At 43.1% G+C, this 23866-nt stretch overlaps 1 protein-coding gene across 1 annotated transcript in view; it reads left to right on the plus strand.

Moving 5' to 3' along the window:
- The window catches only part of TECRL (trans-2,3-enoyl-CoA reductase like), a 69929-nt gene that overhangs the window by 34370 nt on the left and 11693 nt on the right, over positions 1-23866 (plus strand). Inside the window, exons 3-5 of the mRNA XM_075499292.1 lie at positions 7845-7889; positions 9160-9263; positions 21312-21427. Of these exons, the coding sequence (XP_075355407.1) occupies positions 7845-7889; positions 9160-9263; positions 21312-21427 (265 nt within the window). The remainder of the gene's footprint in view (positions 1-7844; positions 7890-9159; positions 9264-21311; positions 21428-23866) is intronic.

The following is a 23866-nucleotide window of genomic DNA, read 5'->3' on the forward strand; positions in this document are numbered from 1 at the left end:
ACAAAGAAAAAGGATTTATCCCTGGATACGGAGCCATTAAAAACAACATCTACTTCAGTACCCTGCTGAGATTTTACTGAACAGGACACACTGGATCTGCTCTTTCCACTAAAAATCCACTGGATCTTTCCACTACAAATCCACTGGATCTGCTTTTTCCCATAAAAACATGGATATAGTTCAAGACCTTGCTCTCACTCTTTAAATATTCTGATACACCATATCAAAGGTCCTTCTACAAGAAAAACACAGCCTAGCTGAATGATCCCAGATCCAGCAAGTGCCTTCCCAAGGCCAGCCCTGTGCCCTAAAGACTTGGCGAGAGGTGGAAGCAGTGTGCAGTTGGTAGCCTGGCCCCTGCGAGACCAGCTGGGCTCAGGAGCTCAGTACGGTGCCAGGCCAGTAGAGCTGGGCGGTACCTGGAGGGGGCCTGGCTATAGCTGGTCTCTCTGCACTAGCCCTGAAAAAAAAGAGAGCTACAATTCCTCAAGTGGGCTGGTCATTCAGATCGCAGTACTCAGTGGCTGTCATTTATTACAGTGCAGGCAAGCATAGTAAGTACTAGCTTCAGATACTTTCTCTCTTGGTCTTGTAGCCCAGCTTAGTTTTGCTGTGGTTTCTTAGGTGTGCTTTGCTTATTGCCATCATGCTCAGGAATCACTCAAGTGCAATGTTAGCACAATAAATCCCACAGCCTTTTCTTCCAAATAAAAGCAGAAAGAAACAGCTTCAAGTAATTTCAGCTTTCTGCTTTCCTGCTGTCAGCCCAGTGAAGCAAGGGTATGCAAACTTCAGTCCAGCAAAGGCTGAAACTGTCAGCACGGTGATATCTCTGTCTATTCCTCTTTTATCAGAAGCGTTCCTGAGAACGCTCGAACACACCTGCTGCAACCAAGAGAAACAACACTTATGACCATTGCTGTTTAAGGTCACTGTTGGGGTTTAACCCCAGCCAGCAACTAAGCCCCACACAGCCACTCGCTCACTGCCCCCCGGTGGGATGGGAGAGAGAATCAGAAGAGTAAAAGTGAGAACACTCGAGGGTTGAGCTAAAGACAGTTTAATAGGGAAAGCAAAAGCCGCGCACACAAGCAAAGCAAAGCAAAGAATTCATTCACTCCTTCCCATGGGCAGGCAGGTGTTCAGCCATCTCCAGGAAAGTGGGGCTCCATCACACATAATGGTTACTTGGGAAGACAAACGCCATCACTCCAAACATCCCCCCCTTCCTTCTTCCTCCCCAGCTTTATATGCTGAGCATGACGTCTATGGTATGGAATAGCCCTTTGGTCAGCTGGGGTCAGCTGTCCCGGCTGTGTCCCCTCCCAACTCCTTGTGCCCCCCCAGCCTCCTCGCTGGTGGGGTGGGGTGAGGAGCAGAAAAGGCCTTGACTCTGTGTAAGCACTGCTCAGCAGTACCTAAAACATCCCTGTGTTACCAACACTGTTTCCAGCACAAATCCAAAACATAGCCCCATACTAGCTACTATGAAGAAAATTATCTCTATCCCAGCCAAAACCAGCACAGTCACGGGCATGGAACAACTGTATTTGTTCAGCATTTACTTGTCAAGTAAAGACCTCGGCAAGTTTTCAGATAATCTGTGTGTCTGTCTGTCTCTATATATTATGCACAAAACCACCATCCCCACACATACTAATGGCTGAATCTTTCCTAGCAATCTCTTCTCATTGCTACATAGATATCAGAACTACTGTCTGGTTAAGGTGGTGGAATGCATTTCAGCTGTGCTAAGTTCACATGAGCAAGTGCTGTTACATTTCTCAGCTAATGTGTAACATTTTGTGATCATATAAGGGATATTGGTGCCACAGTGGTCTCCAGAATTTCCTGTAATTCTGCAAATTTAAACAACATGCTGCTGATGATTGATTATAGTAATTTTGTTGTTCATATCATCCTATTCATATCACAGCAGGTATTGCTTGTAATTATTAAGGCTATTTGTTATTAGAGATGCATGGGTGGTGACATACAATGAGAAGCAAACAATTTAACTGATAACTAAATTAGCTGATCACAGAAAGTCGATCTGCTAATTATCTCCAAACTGTGTCCCTCAGCTCTGTTTTGCGTTTCCTAGGCTCCTCGCTCCCCAGCAGAATAGCTTTTGCAGGGCTGCGTTCTAAGGAATACACTGAATTTCCCAGCAAGAGAGGTCTTCATCATGTTACACCTTTGCTCTCTTACAGGTTCGCGTAACTTCATAAATACTTTGTGACAAATACACATTTGATTGTGTAATTTACTACAGAACTTTGGGGCCAGTCTTGTTTAATATCTTTATCAATGACCTGGACAAAGGGATTGAGTGCACCCTCAGTAAGTTTGCAGATGACACCAAGTTGGGCAGGAGTGTTGGTCTGCTGGAGGGTAGGCAGGCCCTGCAGAGGGACCTGGACAGGCTGGATCGATGGGCCGAGGTCAATTGTATGAGGTTTAACAAGGCCAAGTGCAAGGTCCTGCACTTGGGCCACAGCAACCCCATGCAACGCTACAGGCCTGGGGAAGAGTGGCTGGAAAGCTGCACAGCGGAAAAGGACCTGGGCGTGTTGGTTGACAGACGCCTGAATATGAGCCAGCAGTGTGCCCAGGCGGCCAAGAAGGCCAATGGCGTCCTGGCTTGTATCAGAAACAGCGTGGCCAGCAGGACTAGGGAAGTGATCGTGCCCCTGTACTCGGCACTGGTGAGGCCGCACCTCGAATACTGTGTTCAGTTTTGGACCCCCCACTACAAGAGAGACATGGAGGTGCTGGAGCGAGTCCAGAGAAGGGCAACGAAGCTGGTGAAGGGTCTGGAGCAGAAGTCTTATGAGGAGCGGCTGAGGGAACTGGGGTTGTTCAGCCTGGAGAAAAGGAGGCTGAGGGGAGACCTTATCGCTATCTACAACTACCTGAAAGGAGGCTGTAGAGAGGTGGGGGTCGGTCTCTTCTCCCAGGTAACAAGTGATAGGACAAGAGGAAATGGCCTCAAGTTGCGCCAGGGGAGGTTTAGACTGGATATTAGGAAATGTTACTTCACTGAGAGGGTTATCAAGCATTGGAAGAGGCTGCCCAGGGAAGTGGTTGAGTCGCCATCCCTGGAGGTATTTAAAAGACATTTGGATGAGGTGCTTAGGGACATGGTATAGTGGTGGTCCTGGTAGTGTTAGGTTTATGGTTGGACTCGATCTTAAAGGTCTTTTCCTTTACGATTCTGTGATTCTGTAACAGGTCTTTTCCTATACGATTCTGTGATTCTGTAACAGGCAGCCCACTAAAGAATTTGTATGGAAGGTTCTTTATGAAACAATAAAAATTAGACTGACCCCTTCAATTTCATACCTATTGGAAAGTACCTAGTACTTAGATTTCTTAGTTGTTAAATTTTCAAAACCTCTTGTGATATTTAAGTGGTGGAGTGTGCATTCAGGTCAATTTGAAACGTGGATAGAGAGTACCTTTGGACGCTTTTAAAACTGCATATGGGCTTTTAAAACTGTCCTCAGTTTCTGTGATTGTCAGCTGATTCATTCACTGAAATTCTAGTATAAAGGCAGTGAAAAAACAAACTGTGTGAGCAGCGGGATCAGTAGAACTTGGTTTTCTGTGCATCTTTGCATAATGGTATTGGCAGCTGGGCATGGCACTGAGGCTGTCATTTTAGCAAGCATTTGGATGGTTGTTTAATAGCACTACATCTCCTTTTTATATCCAGTATTAATAGGTGGTTTCATAGTTGGGCATGGCCAAACTAAAGGTGGCTGTCAGGTTTTATATATCCTGTCAGTTCACTTATGTTTTAATTTTTGTTTTAAATACTGGCAGGTACAACAAATAACCCATCCAAAATTAAATATTTTTCCTCATGTCCAGTTTTTACAACAGGTTATTAAAAGTAAATATTGAGTCACTTTCCAGGACAATACTATCCTGTGTTGAAAAATTATGATGCCTTAAAGGTAATAGCATTAAAATATTTTAACTGTTTTTAAATAAATGTATGGATTTTTTTCCACAAAGTTGGAACACATTCCTGACAGAGAAGATGGAATAAAGTAAAAGGCTTAAGACTTATCATCAATTGCTTACACTTCCAGACTAAAGGAAGCCTGTACACATAGAAGGAACATTGTATTAAAGTCTGAGACAAACATCCTTCAGGAGCGTAAGTCAGGAGGGTAGAAATAATCAAACAGGAGATGGAAAACCAGGAAAATATTTCAACAGCTGTTCAAACACGCTGCAAAGAAAGGAACCAAAACTGTTCTACACAAATGCTAGAAATCTGAGAAATGTGATGGAGGAACCACGATATTGGCTAAATATCAGAGGATATAATATTGGCTAAATAGACCTGTGGTTTGAACCATGATGGCCATTCTTATTTTCTGGTCAGCCTATATCTGCTTTTTCAAGTCAAAAGCGGTCTGGGATATAAGTGGGCTGAAATGTTATTTTTATAACATTATTCCAAGTGTGAAATGCATAGCCAAAACCATAACCCTGCTTAAGGGAGCTGAACAGCTCTGCCGATCACAAGGAATTGACAGGCACTGTAACCTACCGAGTACCATGTGGCTGAGCTCTGATGCACCATCACAACGTCAGAAAGTAAATGATAATACATGCCTGATCTTAGATGCAACAGGAGTCACAAGATGAACTTCAGTCACCCATACTCTTGGATTGACATTAATCTCCGCAGGAGGCACCAACAGAAAGTGTTAATAAGAATAAACTAGGAAGTAAACACTACTAAAAAAACCAACCCTGGAAAAGAGAAACCCTCCAGCATTAGATTGGAAGCAAGGGGAGCTTTGCCAGGTGTGGGAGTGCAGAGAGGCCTTTGAGTGCTGCACACAGCTGCAGCTGTGTCTGTGTCTTTAGTGAGTGCTTGTTTACCCTGTCTGGGAGCATGCACTCTCCACATGCACTTCTGAACTCCTGCTGATGGCAGGGGAAGCTTATCTGCCAGATAGTACTGACTCTAGGCATCCAAGAGAGCCATCAACCCCCTATTCTGACAGGCAGTAGCAAGAATTAATACGGGGGATAATTAGTCACTGCGTTTGGCTTCTTTTCACTATTAAAAGAAAGAAGAGCTCTTCTCCTATAGGAATGACATGAATGTGGGTTTGCCAGAGCCAGGCTGGATTGGAATGGCTTCCCGCATTGCCAAATAGAAATCCAGAGCTGTCCTGGTGAGAGCTCTGGAGGATCCCTGTGGAAAACACTCAGTCACAGGAAGAAGGCAGGTAAGCGGTGACAAGTGGGGCCAGGGTCCCCTTGGCTGACTGCTACCAAGTGGTGAGCAGGCAAATCTCTGATGCCTAGGAATGTGTGGGGTTTCCTCTCTCTGAAATGAGTCTCATCAGGCTGGGAGAGCAGACCAGCCAGACCTCTGAGACCTCCCGAGGAATAAAGTGGGGTCACACTTCTCTCCAGAAAGCAATGCTGTTTTTTGCAGGACCCCAGGCAGCTAAGACTTGGGAACAGCCTTGCTAAAGTCTGCTGCCAGTAAAGATTGAAAGTGGGAAAGTTTTCATGTTCAGACTAAAACCAACATACTTACAAATAGACATGTGTTTGGACTTTGTCCCCCACTCCATTTGCATAGCATTTCTACTTGACATTAGCTGTGGCCTCCCACCAATAGTGAGAGCTGGGAAGGAACATCCCAACAGCTAATTCCAGGTCCTTCCAGCAAAAATATACACAGCACCCCAAGGATGGTCTGGAAACCAGAGTGACACAGTGGGGTGTGATAACAAGGTCACTGCAGACAAGCAGCAGCAAAGGCACACTTCCATCTGTCTAAATCTTTGAATATGTTTGAACATAATGGTACTGAGGCTAAAGGACTGGAAATGTGGGATGATGTGCCTAAACGCACAACCTCTGTTTGCCCTTGTGAAGATTATGAGCCATACCTAAAAGCGCACTGCCACAGGATCAGGTAAATTGGCTTTTATTGAAACATACTGTAATATGAGGGCTGGGGAGAAGATTCCAATTTAACACAAGTACATTGTATTTCAGGCTCCAAAATAACTATTGATATCTGCTGTCCTGGAGCAAATCATATCCTCCTTGACAAGTCAGACAGCTGCTCTTTCTCTGTCTTCCTTTTGTTATCTTTAATAGCCATGGATTGTTGTGGTACCTTGAAAAAAATGTTTGCGGCTTACTTGATGGATGTCTCAACTCCTGCTATTAGCCCTGGTTCATGGGTTCATCTAATGCCTGTTCCTGCCTACAAAACTCAGACCAAGTGCCTTTGAAATGAGGGTGTGCTGCGTGCCCCTGCACAGTGAGTGCAGTGCACACTGTGTACAGCTCCCCTTCCCCTCCAGCTGACAGCCGGTGGGGTGAACACGCTCTCTTGGATCATCCCAAAATACAGTTAAGGTAGAAGCAACCTCCAGAACTCATCTGGTGCAGGCTCCTGCTCAGAGCAGGGCCAACTTTCAAGTCCTATAAGATTGCTCAGGGTCTTCCCCAGCTGAAGCCTGACTATCTCCAGGGAAGTAGATCCCACAGCTTCTCAGGGCAAATGTTCCCTCATTTGATCACAGTCATTGTGGAGAGTTTTTTTGCTTTTGTTTAAGGTACAGGAATTCTGGTATCTTAAATACAGGAATACTAACAATTGTAAGATAGGTCTAAAGAAAACCGTGGCTATATTTGACCAATTTCGCCCAGACTTTGAACTGAAAAGACAAAGCAAATCTTTTTCAGACTATCAACTGTCCTAAGGTGTGTCAAAGAAAATAAAGACAAATGTGGTGGAAATGGCTGGGGGGGGTGACAGTGCAGCTGTTCCCTTGCTTTCCTCTGTCAGACTTCGCTGCCCCCAAATCTCAGTCACACCATGGGCTGTGTAAGGTCTCCTCAGGCTGCTCCAGGTCAGCCCTAAAATGTGCCAGGTCAGCCCTAAAAACCTTCAACAGCAAACTGAAGCGTGTGTGTGGGTTAAGCTAAGTTACATGATGCAAAGGAGGAGTGCTTATATTGTCCATTTGGGCAGCACAGCTGTAGGGGCACAGCCTTCTGCATACAGGCACCACAAAGAGCTGGACAAGTTAACAGTTTGAACATCCATGATTGCTTCTGCAGTCTTTCTGTGGCACTTACCTACTTGTCCTGAAGCTGGGAGAAACAAATGCAGCTGGAGACCTGTACCTGTTTGAACAAAAGGGCACCTAATAACAACTGCCAACTGCTATTATGCATTTAGGAGCAACCTTAAACTAGAGCATTTAAAAATTTACTTCTAGGGAACATCCTTAAGTTGGTGGGCATCATGGAAGTCATATGTAACCCAGTATTAGCTACCCAGGTGCCTCTGCTTTTCGTGCCTCTATTTGCCTGATTAATCAGTGATTAAGAACTAGTGCTAGCTGCATGTTCCTAGTAAGGTTTTATATTCCTAAATGGGAAAAACCAGCCCCTTTGGACCAGACTGTAGGACAAGCACCATTTTGTAGGGAGGGGCAAGACTGACACATTTAGTACAGAGTTTTGGCAAATATAGTAATAAAAAGGGTCTTCTTTATACTTCCCAGTGGTATGCACACATGCCCATTTTTCATGCACTGATGGAGCATTCAGCATTGAGATTGGCCCTTCTGACACTCAAGTGGGGAGAAGGGATTTCTGCTTTAATGTGTGTATCGTGTGTTCCTCCTAGCTCTCTTGTATTCTCCTTGTATAGCTGAGACAGAAAGAGAGGATTTTTTTTCTCTCACATTTTTAGCTATCAGCTAAAAAGAATACTAACAGAAAGAGAAATTTAGATCCTCCACCATGAAATTAACAGCCATGCTTTGTGATTCGAACAGGTCCCCAGTGGTACCCTTCCCGTGTTGGCCTGCAACTAGAACGCAGTAAGTATTCATACGGCTGAATACAACCACCTAACATATTACTAATCCTCTGGCAAGTTCTCCTCCTAACAGTATTGCTCTCTCTATATGTGTTATTGGGTGAACTGTTAGCACTTTTTCATTAATTGATATCAATGATTAACTTATTATCTTTCTCATTAATAGAGGAATCTAATGGTTTTCATAACCACTGAGTAAAAATGTGTCAGAATACAGTATATGATCAAATAATGAAGACAAAGGCAGTTTTAAAACCATTCACTCACTTCCCTCACTCACTGCATTATCCATTTTAACCCTTGCTCACAGCCTCATCAGAAGATGGAACTGGCTGCAGGAGGCAGCCTCTTTTTTTGTGCCAGTACACCGGTTGTTGGTGGACATGGCAGTGGGAGGTGAAGCTGCCATGGGCTGTGTGGGTTTGGTCTGTGGACACATAGAATTGCAGAGCCCTAGAAAATGAGGGCTCAGCACCTGGTGGAATTTAGCACCCTCACTGACTTAAACAATCACCAAACATATGTTGAAAGGGAGACACAATACACAAAGTGGAAAAAAGAAAAGAAGTGTAGCAGCCATGGCAACACCCCATGCCAGTGGCTGTTGGGATTTCCTAATATCTAACTCAGTGCCTCTATTAGAAAAAGAGAATCAGATATTGCCATTTTATGTCTCTGCCTGTACACTCTAGGTCCATCAAGACTGGAAGCAGATGCCTCAGAATACTGTGAAAAGTAATGTAATGCTCAGATACACCTGGTCTACCTAGGTCAGACAGCATACAAAGAAATATTGGACTGTGGGCCTTTGTCCAAGAAGCTGCATTCATCATGATGGTGCCACCTATTGTAAAATAGCCTGAGAATGCAAAGACTTCAGCAAAAGATATCAGTGAGGGAGACACTGCATAACATCGACTTTCCCATTAGTCTTGCAAGACAGAACAAAAAGTGCTCTATGAAATTGTCTGTGTGATTGCATGGCATGTCTCTAATGGTCTAGATTAACAGAGATAGCTTCCTAACAATTGCTATGCATTGCCGCCCTGTGTCATGTCAGCCGAATGCTTTTGTTAAAATGAGAGGAGAATAACTCTCACAGAAATACTCTTAGTTGCTAACCTGGAGAATAAGTACCAAGTCACCAAAATAAATCAGAATACAACTTGGGCCTACACCTTGACCTTGCAGGGCAGCCTACGCATTATGCTGAGCCTCTGAGAGGATGCCTGTTGTTCATGCCATCTCCTCTTCCCTTTTTGTCATTACAGATGGGCCCTATTTGAAGGATTCCATTAACATTCAAAGCCTTGCCGTTTCCTCCATCATTACACTGTATTTTACAGACCTCGGTCAGCAGGTCGGTTGGACCACAGTAAGTATGTCCTTGTAACAATCAACACGATACATCTTAATGTACAATGTGTTTTAGCATCAAATTACTCCGACTTCCTCAGCCTGTCCTTCCCTTTGTCAAATGGTGTAATTACTTTATCAGCAGTGAAAACAGAATTAAATGGATAGTGAGCCAAGTTATCAATGTGCTAACTCTGACATCCAATTGAAGATTAGAAGGTGGACATAACAATATTGCCTGAGGAAAAAAAAAAAATCAATTTTTAAAAACAGTTTTAGCTTATCTAGGGTTTATATGCCTGGGCAGGACCTGTAGCCAAATAAATTCATTTGCTACAAGGCTCCTCAGCTTTGAAAGTGGAAGGATATTAAAAAGAAAAAAATGGATTTCTGGTAATCCTGTTACTAATGCAGGAAAATCATTGGATGGGAATGTCTTACTCTTTGTTCATCCAAAGAACAGTTCTGAGAGAGTGGTGAGGCCAAGGGTTCCAGGCAGAAGATGCCCAACCAGGCTCAGGAGTCACAAAACTTTTGAATCTCTTTGTGAAACAAAAGCATTCGCCACAAGCAATTCGCCAAAACCCTGTATTATGCTGTGGGTAGAACCACAGTCCCTTTTTACTTCTGGTCTCAGTTTGACTTCAGTTACTTTCCTCTAAGCAGCTGTTGGAAGGTCAGAGTGGCGAGAGAGAGGCAACATGTTCCACCCAAATGGGGTTGTGGGGAACTCTAACCTTACGGGCTCATCCTTGCAAGAAGGAAGTGAAGGATTCAATTCTTTCATAGCCCAAAGACAGAAGACAGCAGAAGGGTTTGAAAGGACAGTGAAGGGATGGGAGATGAAGAGACTTTTCCAATATCCTGCAGCAGGCATAGGTGGTGGAGCTGAAAGTAGTCTCACTACTAGAGTGACCTACCTTTACTGTAGTTTGCATGTACTGCGTTAGCTGGAGTAACACACAGCCCACATCTGTATATTGGGCAACGAGATTCCTGATTTCTGCAGTGAGAAACATGAGTAAGATAGAACTACAGTTTCTGAAAGCCGTAAAAGCCATGATGAGACTATTCATAGCAATGGAAAACAAACTGCCAATTGCTTGCAATTCCTTTAATGAAGCAAGTGAGTTTTTGCTAACTGGCATCATGGCTGTAGGCCAAATTATTGGATTTATGCCTCAGGCAGCCCACAGATCCCACCCTGCTCACGTGGGGTGACCACAAGGCCCACTGACAAGCCACTGTCCTTCCTTGGCTGTGCCTATATGGATGGAGCTTGTGAGTGTCAGGTCTTTAAGCAGCTTGCAGATGATAGTACCGGTTTCTCTCTCCAGTAGGTCACTATGGGCTAGGAAGCATTACTGCAAGACACTTAGAATGGACACGCTATTTTACAGCTCCTTATCCGTTAAACAGTACACTTGAGGTGGATGTTACTGCTGGAACTCCTCTTGACTTTGAGAAGAGTCAGCTTCTGGATCAGCACTGTAAGGTCACAAACCCATCTCACCTGCTCAAGCTCACGTGCATTTCTCTCTCTCCAGGGAAGCAGATAGTCCCTAGCAGCACAAACTCTGTGAGTTTTTAGGCCCTATGAACAAGAACATGACCTATATCTATCCTTCCCAGTTCTAACAACAGGACCCAAATCCCCAGGTGGTGACAAGCATTTTACTTCAGTGGAATTAGAGCAGTTCACACTGTGTCACCTACCCATTTCAGTAGAGGTCTGCAAGTGTACCAAGGCTGAGGCTTTACCCCACTGATTCCCATACTGATTAATGGCCTACTGGGACCATACTGATTAATTCTAGTTGAGATCCTGTTTCCCCTCCAACCCATCCCACCACCTCTCAACCATGGAATTTCCTTGCAAAGCAAAATTGTGAGTAGTGCAGCCTCCTGTTTGCTACAACTAAGTCATCTGCAAGAACCTTATTTATTCTATCCTTTCCTGGTGGTTTATGTAGCCTAAGACAGTAACATAACTAAAGCTTAATATCCCATTATAAATAGTGCAGTTATGACTAGGAGTTGATACTGCAGGCAGTGGCATTTTTTTATGATTTAATCTATGTGTGCAGAAAGTTGACTCCATGAGTTTCTGAATATTCATCTTATCCCATTCTGTCCCATATTCTAAATTGTCTCCATTCTCAGTGGGAGAAATCTTCCTAACCACATCATTTAAACAGTCAAGAGATTTTTATATTATAGCTAGTCTATAGCAATAGAGAAAAAGTTCATAGAAGACTGTATTCTAACAATAGCAATTAAGAATGTATTTGTACACAGGATGTATAGTTTTACTGCCATTTTTACTGTGCTTAGAGCTCCCATTCTCCCATCCCCCTTGATGCTCTATCAGATTTATGCATACAGTGAGGGATACTTCTGATTTAAAGGGTTGACACTTAAATAAACAAGGCACAGAATAAAAATATTCTTATCTCATCAGCAAAATGATAGCTGAGGTACTAAGGGCCACATTCAGGTCTGGACTCCAAAAACAGACACAGAAGCACATGGAGATATGTTGGTGTTCCAGAGGTCAATGCATTGGGCATGGATCTGTCTAGGGGAAAACTAAGCACAGAAGTGGGTCTTCTGGGGCTTTGTCACCTCATTGGAGATCACACTTAAGATGCCCACTTGAGGATCAAGAACCCTAAGACCCCCAATGCTGGGGATTTACACCAAAACAATGAGCTCGTGTTTTTTAAAAGGGGAAAGTGGTACATACCTCCACCTCCTGGGAGTAGTACCCTCTCTAGGCCTGTTGTAAAATAAAAGATGAAGCTGTTGCCTGTTCCCAAACAAACAGTTTGGGTCCCTAAGTCTAGGAGCATATTTCTGAATCAAGAAACCTCAGCCTCCCTTTTGGAGCATGCACGGTCTCTGATTTACAGTCCTTGTCACACCCTACCTTGGTGGCTCAAGAGTTTGGCATCTCCTGTTGTCTACTCGGTCCCTCTGTCAGAGGCTGCCACTTTGTCGGAAGGATGTTTCCTTCTCATCCTCAGCCTTCTTAAAACATGGTGGCACAGTGACCAAAATATTTTTGGTACTTTGTGCTGTGAAAGGCCAGACATCCCCTGGGCTCAGGTCACAGCACAGCTCTGGGATTGGTTGACTAGATTTCAACAAGTTCTAGAGGCTGGCTTGCTCTGAGGGAGGAGGGAGGACAAACTGGGGTGAGGGATTTGCGGTTCTCTTCCACTGGAGCAATTACTCGTCAATCTCTTTTGAGAACGAGGCCCTTTCCATGTTTGACAGAGACCTCTTTTTAACATATTGCAATGCGGCATGTGACTTTTTGAAACATGGCTGACATTTTACCACTAAGAATGCATACTGCTGCTGTAGTCAAAAGGAAACAGAAAACCATTCTTCCTGCTCAAATTCAGACTTCTGTTAAAGCTTTCCTCATTTGAGCAGTGATTGCAATTTCTGATTTATCAGCTTCTGTTGTCTAGTTGCTACCCAGGCAGGCTACCAGAAGGATCAAAATAGAACTGAGAAAACAGCATAGAACTGTGAAAAATATATTTTACCTCCAAGTCTGTGATTTTCATAAGATTAACCCTGAAACACAGTACTTGAGTAAATATTTTTTGTAACTGTGATTTAAAATTAGGGATTGCTTAAATACTTTGACTCCTGAGAGCCTTAAAATACTGAGGCTGGCAGCAGAACTGCTCCATTTGCTTAGATTATAGTTCCTTAGGTTGTGCATTTTTTTGCTTTGTGTTTGTACAGTCCACCCCTCACATACCCTCCCTATACGACTCTGATTCCACACAGCTCTGCGATACAAACAAATAACCACACAGAGAAAACCGTTGATTCTCTCTGGTCTGAGTTACCACTTCAATAGACTTCTGCTGGTGTAAAACAGAGCTGGCTGAAAAATGGAACTGTATTTAATAAGTTTAAAATTATATTATACATAATTTTTCTGGAATAATTTCAGATTTTCCAATGAAAAAATATTCTGCTCAATTTAGAAATATAGAGACTAATACTTATTTAAACGAACGAATATATTTGAAATGTGAAAATCTATGCTTTCGCTAATTGGTCTGTTCCCTTCTGGCTGGCAAGCAAAATTATCACCAAGTTAGACATTGTGGAAAATGAACCAGAAGCCAAGAGAGGTTATGTTTGATGCTTTGTGGTTATGTATAGCAGGTGTACACAGTGGGGAAGTGCATGCTGTACTGATAATGAGGTGCGCCTGTTCTCTCAGGAGGAAGGCAGTGTTTCGGTCAGTGTGGTTCTCTCCTCTTACTCGCACAGTGCACGCGTATGGAAGTTTTTCTGTCCTGTGGGTGTGGGTGGATGGTGAATAGGGGAGGAGCAGTTTGCTCTGACTGTGGCTGGCAGAGCTCACTCAGTTGTTCCTGTAAATGTGGAACAATCCCATGACATCTGTGGGATGAGTGTGATAAGAAGCAATTAATGGCTATTGATGGGTTTAAAGAAGAGGCAGCCACACTGCTGCAGACTCATTTTCTCCACCTTCTCTATACTGAGGTCAGCTTTGGGCTTCCCATGGGGAACAACTTAAGATGTTTTCCCTAATCTGGGAATGGAAGAAGAGACTGCAATAAAGGTTTATAACCTCTCAATGGGATGTAGAAGTACAGACAATTATAATAGAAGAAAAAGGGCAAGATCTGAGGAATGTGAAAGAGTGGGAGGGCTGGGAGTCCCAGCAAAGCAGTGGGCCAGTCTGAAGAAGATAAATGTAAGAAAACTCGTATGATCATTGCTTAGGAAGGAATTTGAGATCAAGGAAAGAGAGAGAGTTGAGGATCTGTAGGATGTATCAGTGGAGAATGTCACTAAATATATTTCTCAGCGGATACATATCAGAGCTTGCATAGTTTGTGGCCAATTCAAACACAGTTAGTTGTGGGGCAGGACCCTACAAATTGAATAACACTTTCAGGGAATTGTGGGTAACTGAAAAACTTGCTAGCAGCGCCAAATAAACAGAACGTGTTATTCTGTGTAAATCTGTGGGTGTCTTAAGAACACCTACAACAAAATGCCGAAGAGAGAGAAATCCCCAAACGGTTTTTCATTGCTAAACCTCTTGGATCAATAAATAATTTGATCATGGAAGATAATCTCCAGGAAAAAAAGAAGTCATTATTTCCTCTACAGCCCCTTTTCCAACTACAATTATTTGTAATGCAAAGCACCTCCATTTTACAGCTAGGAGTTTGTACTTGGCAGAGGTTTCTGCTTGAACACACAGTAAGTGCTGCTGTACCAAGCTTGGTACAGCTGGCCAAGTCTTGAGCTGATCCCAGTCAAACGCTATGAACTTTCAAAACATTGTAACCTTTCACAAAGGCAAACTACACGCACAAGATTGGTCTTATTTTTCATTTAATTAAGTCTAATAGTTTTCAACCCCCAGGGTTATCAGGAGAGAACAGCTTGCATTTGCCTGATTTCTTGCCATGGTTTTATATTGTTTGTGCCTTTCCTTGGGCCACATATACTTTTGGCTCTTTGTTACTGCCTAGTGGCAACATGAAGTCAACTGATAAGGGAAGAGGAGACCTCTGAAACTGCCCAGCTGGCTGATTGGGATTCCTCAGATACTGCTTCTAATAAAGCAAACAGTGTTGCAAACATTTCTGTTGGTCTCAGCAACAAATGCCACAAGCTCACAATGAACCATGCCAGAGTGACAATTTTTCAGGTGCCAAAGGGAGTTAGGGAGCTACTAGGGAAATTAATTCTGAGGTGAAGGTTTTGGTTGCTGTTGAGCACAGTACAGGCTGAAGAACTTATGCATAAGTGTTTATAGTAATACCCTTGAGTTTTTACTACTTCAAGCACAAAAAGAAGGTAGAGGGAATTCAGTAAGCATAAACAGAACAAGCTGTTTCTTTCAGTTATACACAATGTTATGCTTAAACCCTTCCCGCTACTTAAGGAAGAAAGAGTTACTTGATGTATGGTGCTGATAAGTGCAGACCCTTTCCTATTTGTATTCAGAGTAACTAGGGAGGTTGACAATTTGTCAATCTACGCAAATTTGAGAAGTTTTAGTCCCTCTAGAAAGCATAAGCTGGGCAAAGTTATTTTGTATGGGGAATTTTTGCCCAACCCCATAGTGGGGGTTAAGGAGAGCACAAAGAGAAGGGTGAACCAGAAGGTCAACCAGAGTTTGGGAGTGTGAACCAGAGAGTGAACCAGTGTTTGGGAGGACCAGGTGCCCCTTTGTCAGTCTTTTCCCACCTTGTCTGGTGATCTTGACAAGTCACTGAATTTTCTGTATCTCAGTTTCCAGATCTGCAGCAAGAAAATAACAGTATTTTCCTCTTTGTGAAGTGCTTTGAGGCTTCTAGATGAAAAGCACTGTGGAAGAGCTAGTTGAGGCTATTAGTAATAGCCAGGTGTTAAAAAACACTATGTCATTTAGGTATCTACATAGAAGATGATAGATATACATTTTAAAATGATACACATTATATGGCAGATTTCAAAACGCTGTAAAAGCCCTGTAAAGATTTGGCAGCAAATCTGAACTCACATTGGTGTTTGGTTACGAACAGAACTTGAGTGCTTTGCTGAATATGTATAGGTACAAACACACATAACATGCATATACGTGTGTGTTTAAGAAAAGCATTTGTTAATTTGCAGTAATTTTCTATTTTGAGTAAGAAACATGCAAAGGCTTGTGCTCTCGGGAAAGAATCTTGACCAGAGTATAAAGTGGTCTGATGCCAAGCCAAAGGTTTCAGACAGCTCAGTCTTAGGAGAAGAGACAGGAGAAAGCTGGGATTTCATCTCCCTTTTCCCACAGAGGGAGCACAGGCCTGGCTCAGGGAGAAACAGCATCCATCACTCTTCACTCCCCAGCTCCTGAAGCTGGCCTGAGTCAGCTGCAATTTGCCTATAAAATCCTACAGCAAATCCATCCCTATCTCTGATATTGGCAGTAAATACTGAGCTGCAGCCTGAAATACTCTTAGACACCGAGTCACTGCAAAATCTGCCCAGACAAGGGAAGTTTCAGGTGCCCCTGTGTGCCCTATTGAAGTTTTGTAGAATGGATTAGCCAGTTCCATGAGAACTGGAACAAAAATCATTGAATATTCAAGCAGCCCTTAAGAATTGTACTGCTGCTACTGCAGATTTTTGCAAACATGAAAATACAAAAATTTTTAAAAGGTGAAGATTTAGAGATGCTGCTAAAATTATGCCATTACCATCCCCAGGTAACTGTATGGCCTTTAATGAGGTAGCAAAGCATATGAAGTAGAAATTAGTCCAGAAATCCATAATATTTCTTAATGATCATTAGCTCAAGAGTACATAGGGCTGGCATTGTAAAAGGAGTCCAAGGTAGTTAGATGCTAAGTTTAATGTGATTTCGGGACTTCTGGGGGTTCAACGGCCTGTTTCTCTTGGGTTTCTCAGAAGTCCCACCTGCTCTCTGTACACTCGCACATAGTAATGGTCTGCCTGTATGGTATCGGTAGATCCTCCTCTTTATGCGGTACATACTGTCTCAGTCTGACCCTGGCTCAGACCTGCAACTAGTGCCTTTGTCTCACATTTAAGAGAGAAACTAAGCTCTGTCCATTAGATAATTTATATACTGCAGCTGCTTTTCCATCAAAGTTACCCAGGACACGCTTGAGCTATTTTCTATCTCTTGCTGTGCCGAGAGCTTCAGGCAATGACCCAAAGTCATTGTCCCAGCTGCAGGTATTATCCTCATACCATGCCCTCCACTTCCCCTGCTTGAACCCAGACATCCCCTTGGCAGTGGAAGAGAAAACATCACAACCAGCACCGATGAACTGGGAAGCTGCCCCTACATGGCATGGAAAGAGCTGCGGGAAGGGATCAGTATGGAAAAGGCTGTATGGCCTTTCCTCAGCTCTGCCCTGCAGCTTGTCATAAATGAGAGAATGTGAGACAATGCCAACAGGCAACATGATACAAGATAGGGTGTGTTGTGTGGTATTACGGAAAGGGCATGTCGTAAACATTACAGAGAGGAATTAGCTGATGCCCTCGTGTGAAGATTGCTAACCCATGGGCTGTTCATTTATAAAGATTCTGTTGGACTTTTTTCAGACTCCCTCCACTCCACCCCCTCTGTTTATAGCTTCCTTTCGTCCTTTTCTGCCTTTTCCCAACCAGTATACACGGTACTATTAACTCACATCAAAAACCTTTCCATTCCCTGTAGCAGACCTGTTGTCGGGTGTTGTCAGGTCCCTGGTGTCAGGCACTATGCCAGCTGCCCCTGCTAGCCAGAGAGTTCACCTCACATTCCCTCAAATAACTGTAAAGAGGTCATTTCACCTCTGCTGCCTTCATATCTCCCTAAATATACCCTCTGCCTCGTAAGGTCTGGGATTATAATTCCTGACCTGGTTGTTACTCAGTTCAGCAAGGTGTTACTGGCATGATCATCTGAATAGAGATAAAAGAAGCAGGTACGATCTGGCTCATGCAAGATGAAATGCCTTGCTGGTTTGTGAATTAGCTATCCTGTATTGTTTTCCCATTTGTCTCATCGTCTCTTGAACTATGGAGACTCCTACATTAGCTCCCTTTTGACATATTTCAGATCTCCATTTTGTTGTTTATGTAGTAGATGTTTCCAGTTTAGGTATTACTGAATCAGGTCCCCAAGGACCTGATAATTGAGACAGTTAAGAAGCTTGAGTTCAGCACCCTGTACGGAGCTCATGCCTGGGAGAGGTTTGATTCAAGAACAGCACTTTCTCTATGCCACTGAGAATAAGAGGTATATAGGGTATATAATGCCAGACATTGTAGAGGAGAGAAGGAAGGTAAGAGAACTGGACACTGTGCAAGATATGAAATAGAGTGTACAATGTGGAAAAAAGGGGCAATCTCCTGTTTTCTTTCTTCAGGGAGTTAATGATGAACTCAACAGTTAAATTCTGTTGAGCTATGCACATTGTAATAGAGACGTAATGCTCCTCCAGGAAAAGATCTTTGTGTTTACTATGGACCACCATATTTGGCTGCACCAAATAACCTCAAAATAATCTAGGTAGGCCCACAAGATGGTAAAGAAGTAATTTTCTTTTAAATATTGGATGTTTTTTACATTTCTGCAGAAGAAAAATGCTTTGTGTTTTAAATGATCGCTTTTTTGGTTTTTGCAAAATGGTATTTCTTTTGTATAGAAACTACAAGATACGATGTTATTAGTTTCAGGGTTTTGTTTAAAATTTTATTATTATTTTTGCTGGATATGTCAGTGGGAACTAGTATCTTAGTAATTTTGTAGGGTTTTTGAGCATCTGTAAAAATGATAGGTTGAACTGATCCTTAACACAATTAATAACTCCCCAAGTCCAGCAATTAGTCAACTATAGGATGAGAATGAAGATACTAGGTCAGCTTAATTGCATATATTCATTGAGAATCAACAGTAAATGAATGGTGCTTGCCTTTGATTGCCAATGGCTAGAACTGATTGTAATTTTGTGTTAATTTAGGGCTACTTTCCCTTCTACCTGCTTGAACTCATGGGATTTTTAGCAGAGTTTCTCTGCCTGCGTTTCTGGAACTCACTTTCAATTTCTGAAGAATTTAAAATCAGTGGGCCAGAGAAGGAGAGCAGAGGCTGCATCATGGGAGATGCAACAGAGGGAAACAGACTGAAACTCACCCAAAATGTAAAAAAAACCCCAAAAACACTACAGCAAATTGAACCTCATCCTCTAAACCAGAATACTACTGATCTTAAGTATGCTCCAGCAGTGTGATGCAGTTATGACAAAAGCAAACACAGTCCTGTCTGCCAGGCAATACCTACTTTGATTGCAAATCTCACAGCTGACCCTAGACTGTGTGGAGGATGTGACTGACACACAGATAAGATGGGACCTTGTCGCCAGCTTGTAAAGCACCCTGAGCATGCTGATGCTGCTCACCTCCACAAACCCCAACTCAAGAGCTGCTGTTGGTGCTCTCAGCTGCTTCTCTGAATTGCTCTGATGGGAGGCTCTGCATCCCCCCTCCTACATCAAAAACACCTCCTCACCCAGTCACAGGGATTCAGGTATCACATGGCTGGTAGCTTTGGCTGTTAAGTAGAGACTGAATTTTTTTACTAAATCCTGAAGCTTTCCTTCTTTCAGCATCTGAAATCAGCCAGGGAGTAAGGGGGGAACACTTGGTGCAGTGACAAGCAACCACAACTTGGTGCTAAGTCCTGCCAAACTTTTCTTGGCAGCTTTGTAATACGCTCATGCCAAACAGATGATAAAAGCTGGCAGTTATGGGTGTATTTTGTGGTGCAACTCATGGCTGAGAGGAAAAGCTACACTGAAAAAGCAGCTCATTCCAAGCTCTTACACTGACCTGCCCAGACCGTATTATCTGCACCTGTCTCCTATACCACCTCTGTCTATATTTAGTGTATTAGGTTTTAATAGTGGAGGCTGTCTCTTACAGTTTTGCAGAGTGCCTAACACAGTGGGCTCACAGTTAGGAATAGACCCATACAACTGCTATTAGGACAAAACTCTAATAAGCCCTTGGCTGTGGTGTGTTCCACAACAATGTGGGCTCTTAGACAGTCCTTGATTAAATGTTTTCATACACACACACACTCTTGGGATCATGCAGAGTCTAAATGGAGCACAGAAATCATGGTGTCACGTGGAACAAAAGAGAATTTGACATTTCCCTAGTAGAGAACACTTAAGTCTGTTACTTTTGGAGACAGTCCTGCTATGAAAGGCTGAAATTTCAAGAAGTTTCCCCCTATAGTAGAGGAAAAGAAATGGTACTGGGGGTCCCAAATGAAGGAAACCTAATTGCAGAATATTTCTGCAGGAAAACCTTCCTGTTTCAAAGCTCTCCTGAAGACCTATTAGAAGAAGAGCCCACTGGGGCTCAGATTTCCTGCCAAATCCTACTTTTGAGAAAGGTGGTCTAAATTCAGTGTTGCTTCCTTAAGCCACAGGTATTTATCCATTACAATTCTATAGCAGTGCAAATAGCCACCTTAAAGCCAAACAGCCCATTAGTTATGAATCTTTATCCCTTAAGCAATAATATGCACTTGAGTAATGATTTGCCAGTTGCTGGTCCTTGTAAACATGTAGGAGTACACCATTTCCATTTTATTCTGAGATTCATTCCAGTGGGGACAGATGATCAAGTCCACACCTCACATCACTCTAACCACGTTTTACTTCCTCCAGCTGTTTGTAGCTTAAGAGTGTGCCCTGACAAAAGGCAATACACGCTATACCAAACCAAAGCCAGAACTTAAAACCGAGGGTGGCTCATGGCAGCGCTGTAAGTCTGCCTTCTCTCCCTGCCCCTGTGTCTCCTCTCAGCTCTCTGTGGCTAGCAGGGGTGACAGTGGGGAGATGAAATTATTTCTTTCTGTTTTACAGGGTAACTTACTTGTCCAGTGTGCCCACCGCAGGCTGCCTCTGCTGATGCATGCCCAGGGAGGAGTCCCACTCGATCACTGAACAAAGGCTCAAAGCACCATACACCAGGCAGGCAGGTCCTGCTCTTCCACCCACCACCAGATTTCAAGCAAAGATCCCTCCCTTCCACATGATTATGCTAGCAACCAGAATTCAAAGCTATGTTTGTTTCTGTCATGCTTGGTTGACTTTTAACTGATGTATCACTTAATTGCAAAAAACACTGGCAGAAAACAAGCTGCCTTCGGCTTTTGGGCCTTGATTTTCAGTGTTATTTAGATTCCAAATAGGCATCTGATGGCACGGCCAAAAGTATAAAGAGGAGATGACTGTGATTTTGACTGCCTTCCATGAAGCCTTCCTGACTGGCTTAATGTTCTGCACAGAAACCTCTCTCTCATTTCCTAGATGGATTTTGCTCCTTTCCTAAAGAGACAGCAGAAAAAACCCTACGTGTCATTTAAGTCCTCAAAATGAAGCCAAAACGACGTTTGAAGGATGACTAGGTGTTGTGGATAGGGGTATTCTCTTTCTCAGGCCTTTATTGGTACAATTTCCTACTCTGATACAGCTATTTTCTTTTTAATTTCTAGTTTTTTCTAACAGAATACACCGGGCCTCTTCTAATATATCTGCTCTTTTACATTCGCCTGTCAACTATTTATGATCAAGTGGAAAGTACGAAGAACTTCCGCCACCCAGTGGTTCAGTAAGTGACCCCTGCGTGAACTATTTTCCTGGAGGACAGGGAGCCAGAGGGATGGAGACCGCATTTCCAGGGCTGAGGAGGTTACGGGGGTGTGAGGCTGCACGCCTGGTCTCAGAGTCAGTGGGAGTTTCAGATTGTTCTGGTCAATAGCAGTTTGGCATTTTAGCAGCACTCATAAGCCTGACCAAAAATGGGATCCCGGTTGCAATGGTTACTGCACCTGGTCACAAGGGGAGAAGTAGTATTTTCCCCAAATAATTTGTACTCTAGACACACAGCCTGAACAGAAGGTGAAATAATAAACATGGCAGGTAGTAACCCAAAGTCACTCTTGACAGAGAAGAAAGGACAAGACGTCAGGTGTCCCACTGCCACCCTCTTTACAGTGCATTCCCACTCATAAGATGAGTAGCATCAGCATCCAGCACAGAAGGTAACTACCCCCACGCCAGCTCTCACCTAGGCACAAGGAGGAATTTCGAGAGGTCTGCATGTCGTAAGTCAGGTCAAGAACAACTGAGAAACCCAAAAGAAGCACGATAGGATTCAGAACTGGTAATCTGATTTTTGAAACTAACCTCTTCAAACTGTAATTGTTCCCAAGGCCATATGCAACATATTTGAGTTCTGAAAGACTTTTAAAAAAATAAAACACTTAAGTGACAAACAAAAACAAGAGCTCAGCCATTGTTACAGAACAGTGAAGAGCACAGGTTGTATCTAGCTGTACAGAAACAAATCAGAGGATCTCATATATAAACATAAATCACATAGCTTTGCTTCTCTCCGTCACTGGAACAGTAAAGCTAACAAGGAAAATTAAACAGCTCCAATATAATACAGTAGGAGCTGACCACAAGGGAACACAACCTGCTTAGTCTGCTAGAACTCAAGAGTGTGCCAAAAACCAATGAAGAGAGGACAGCCAACCAAGATAGCTTTTTACGACCTTCAACAGCCCCTGCCATTCCCAAGCGTTTTGAAGGACTCTGGAAGAAACAAAGCAGACCTGATCAATGGGAGGGATTAAGAACCGTTACAGACAATGAAGTGGCAAGCAGCTACACACGGTAACTGCCAGGGAGGCTCTAGGCACTGCCACCGCCAACTGCCACCACCACAGGATGGTGGTTAATGCACCAGGCAGGCTGGGAACTTCCACACTTAAGGAATTTACTTCTCTTCAGTGTGATTGTCCCCATTCTGGGGGATTAACGCCTGGCAGAGGGGTGGAACGTGATCAAGCAAAGCCTGTTGGCTGCATAAGTTGGAGCACTGGAAGTGGGAGGGCACACAGGGAACTAGGAGCCTCAAGGAACTGTACAGCTTTCCCACAGCACTTTTTCCACACTATGATTGCAGAATCAAGGGAGCTGGTATACAGCAGAGAAACACAGTGAGTAATAATACCATTTACAGATGGAGGAACAGAGACTTGGAGAGACATTAAGGGAGTTAGTGGAGCTGGGAATGAGAACACAGAATAGTTGAATTCAAATCCAGAGCTGCAAGACGCTTGCCTTCCGTCTCTTGCTCATACACTTAAAAGGAGAGAGTTTCTGGTAGCACAGAAGAGCCAGCAATACCTTTACCTTCTTTTAAGTGGGCAAGAGACGTGCAGAATCCTTCTAGTGACCACTCCTTAATGGGTTCATCTGAGGTCCCCATCCTAAGCCAAATTAATTTTAAAATTCCCAGCAAAGCTGGAAGTTTGCTCCAGACTTTGGATAAGTCGTTAATTGTTTGAAATTTTCTTAGCTCAGCTCTCTCTGGTGTAATTACTTTGAAATTGTTTAATCTTTGACTCTGGCTACCATACAAGATGCATAATAAAAGTATTTGAGATTTCACATGCTGAAAACCACTTTTCGTTTATGTCTTATAATTGGTTTGCATTGAGATGGACTCTGGTACTACGGTAAATGTAACCAAGATAAAATGCCACCAGGAATCACTCTTGACATTTGTTTCTGAAACTCAATCTCTATGAGCTGCAACTCATTCTCAGAAGCAAATCAGCAATACCTGTTATTGTTTCATAATCTTCCTTGAAAGAGAATCAGTATAATAATTTCTACAACAATTACCTCATTTCTTTGTAACGGGCAACAAAAAAGCCATCAGAATGGATTAACTTTGCAACAAAATCTCATTTTGCGTCCGCAAGGAAATGAAATACAAACTACCTCCATGCAGCTACCTGAATTGGCAAAGGACAAGGAAACCATTCAGAAGATATTCAGAATGTTTTTAAATGTCAGACACATCCTACAGGAGCATTAAGGTGGCCTTAAAATGTGGGAGACATCTTTTGGAAAAACATGGCAGATGCCTGCTTGTATACACAGCTGTCCTGTTTTAATGTCTTGTCAGGGCTATGTATCACATTCAGAGCTTGAGGAGCTCTTTTTAATTCAAGGCTAGTAAAAATAAGTTACT

The sequence above is a fragment of the Mycteria americana genome, chromosome 4 (genome assembly GCF_035582795.1).
Source record: "Mycteria americana isolate JAX WOST 10 ecotype Jacksonville Zoo and Gardens chromosome 4, USCA_MyAme_1.0, whole genome shotgun sequence".
Classification (NCBI taxonomy): Eukaryota; Metazoa; Chordata; class Aves; order Ciconiiformes; family Ciconiidae; genus Mycteria; species Mycteria americana.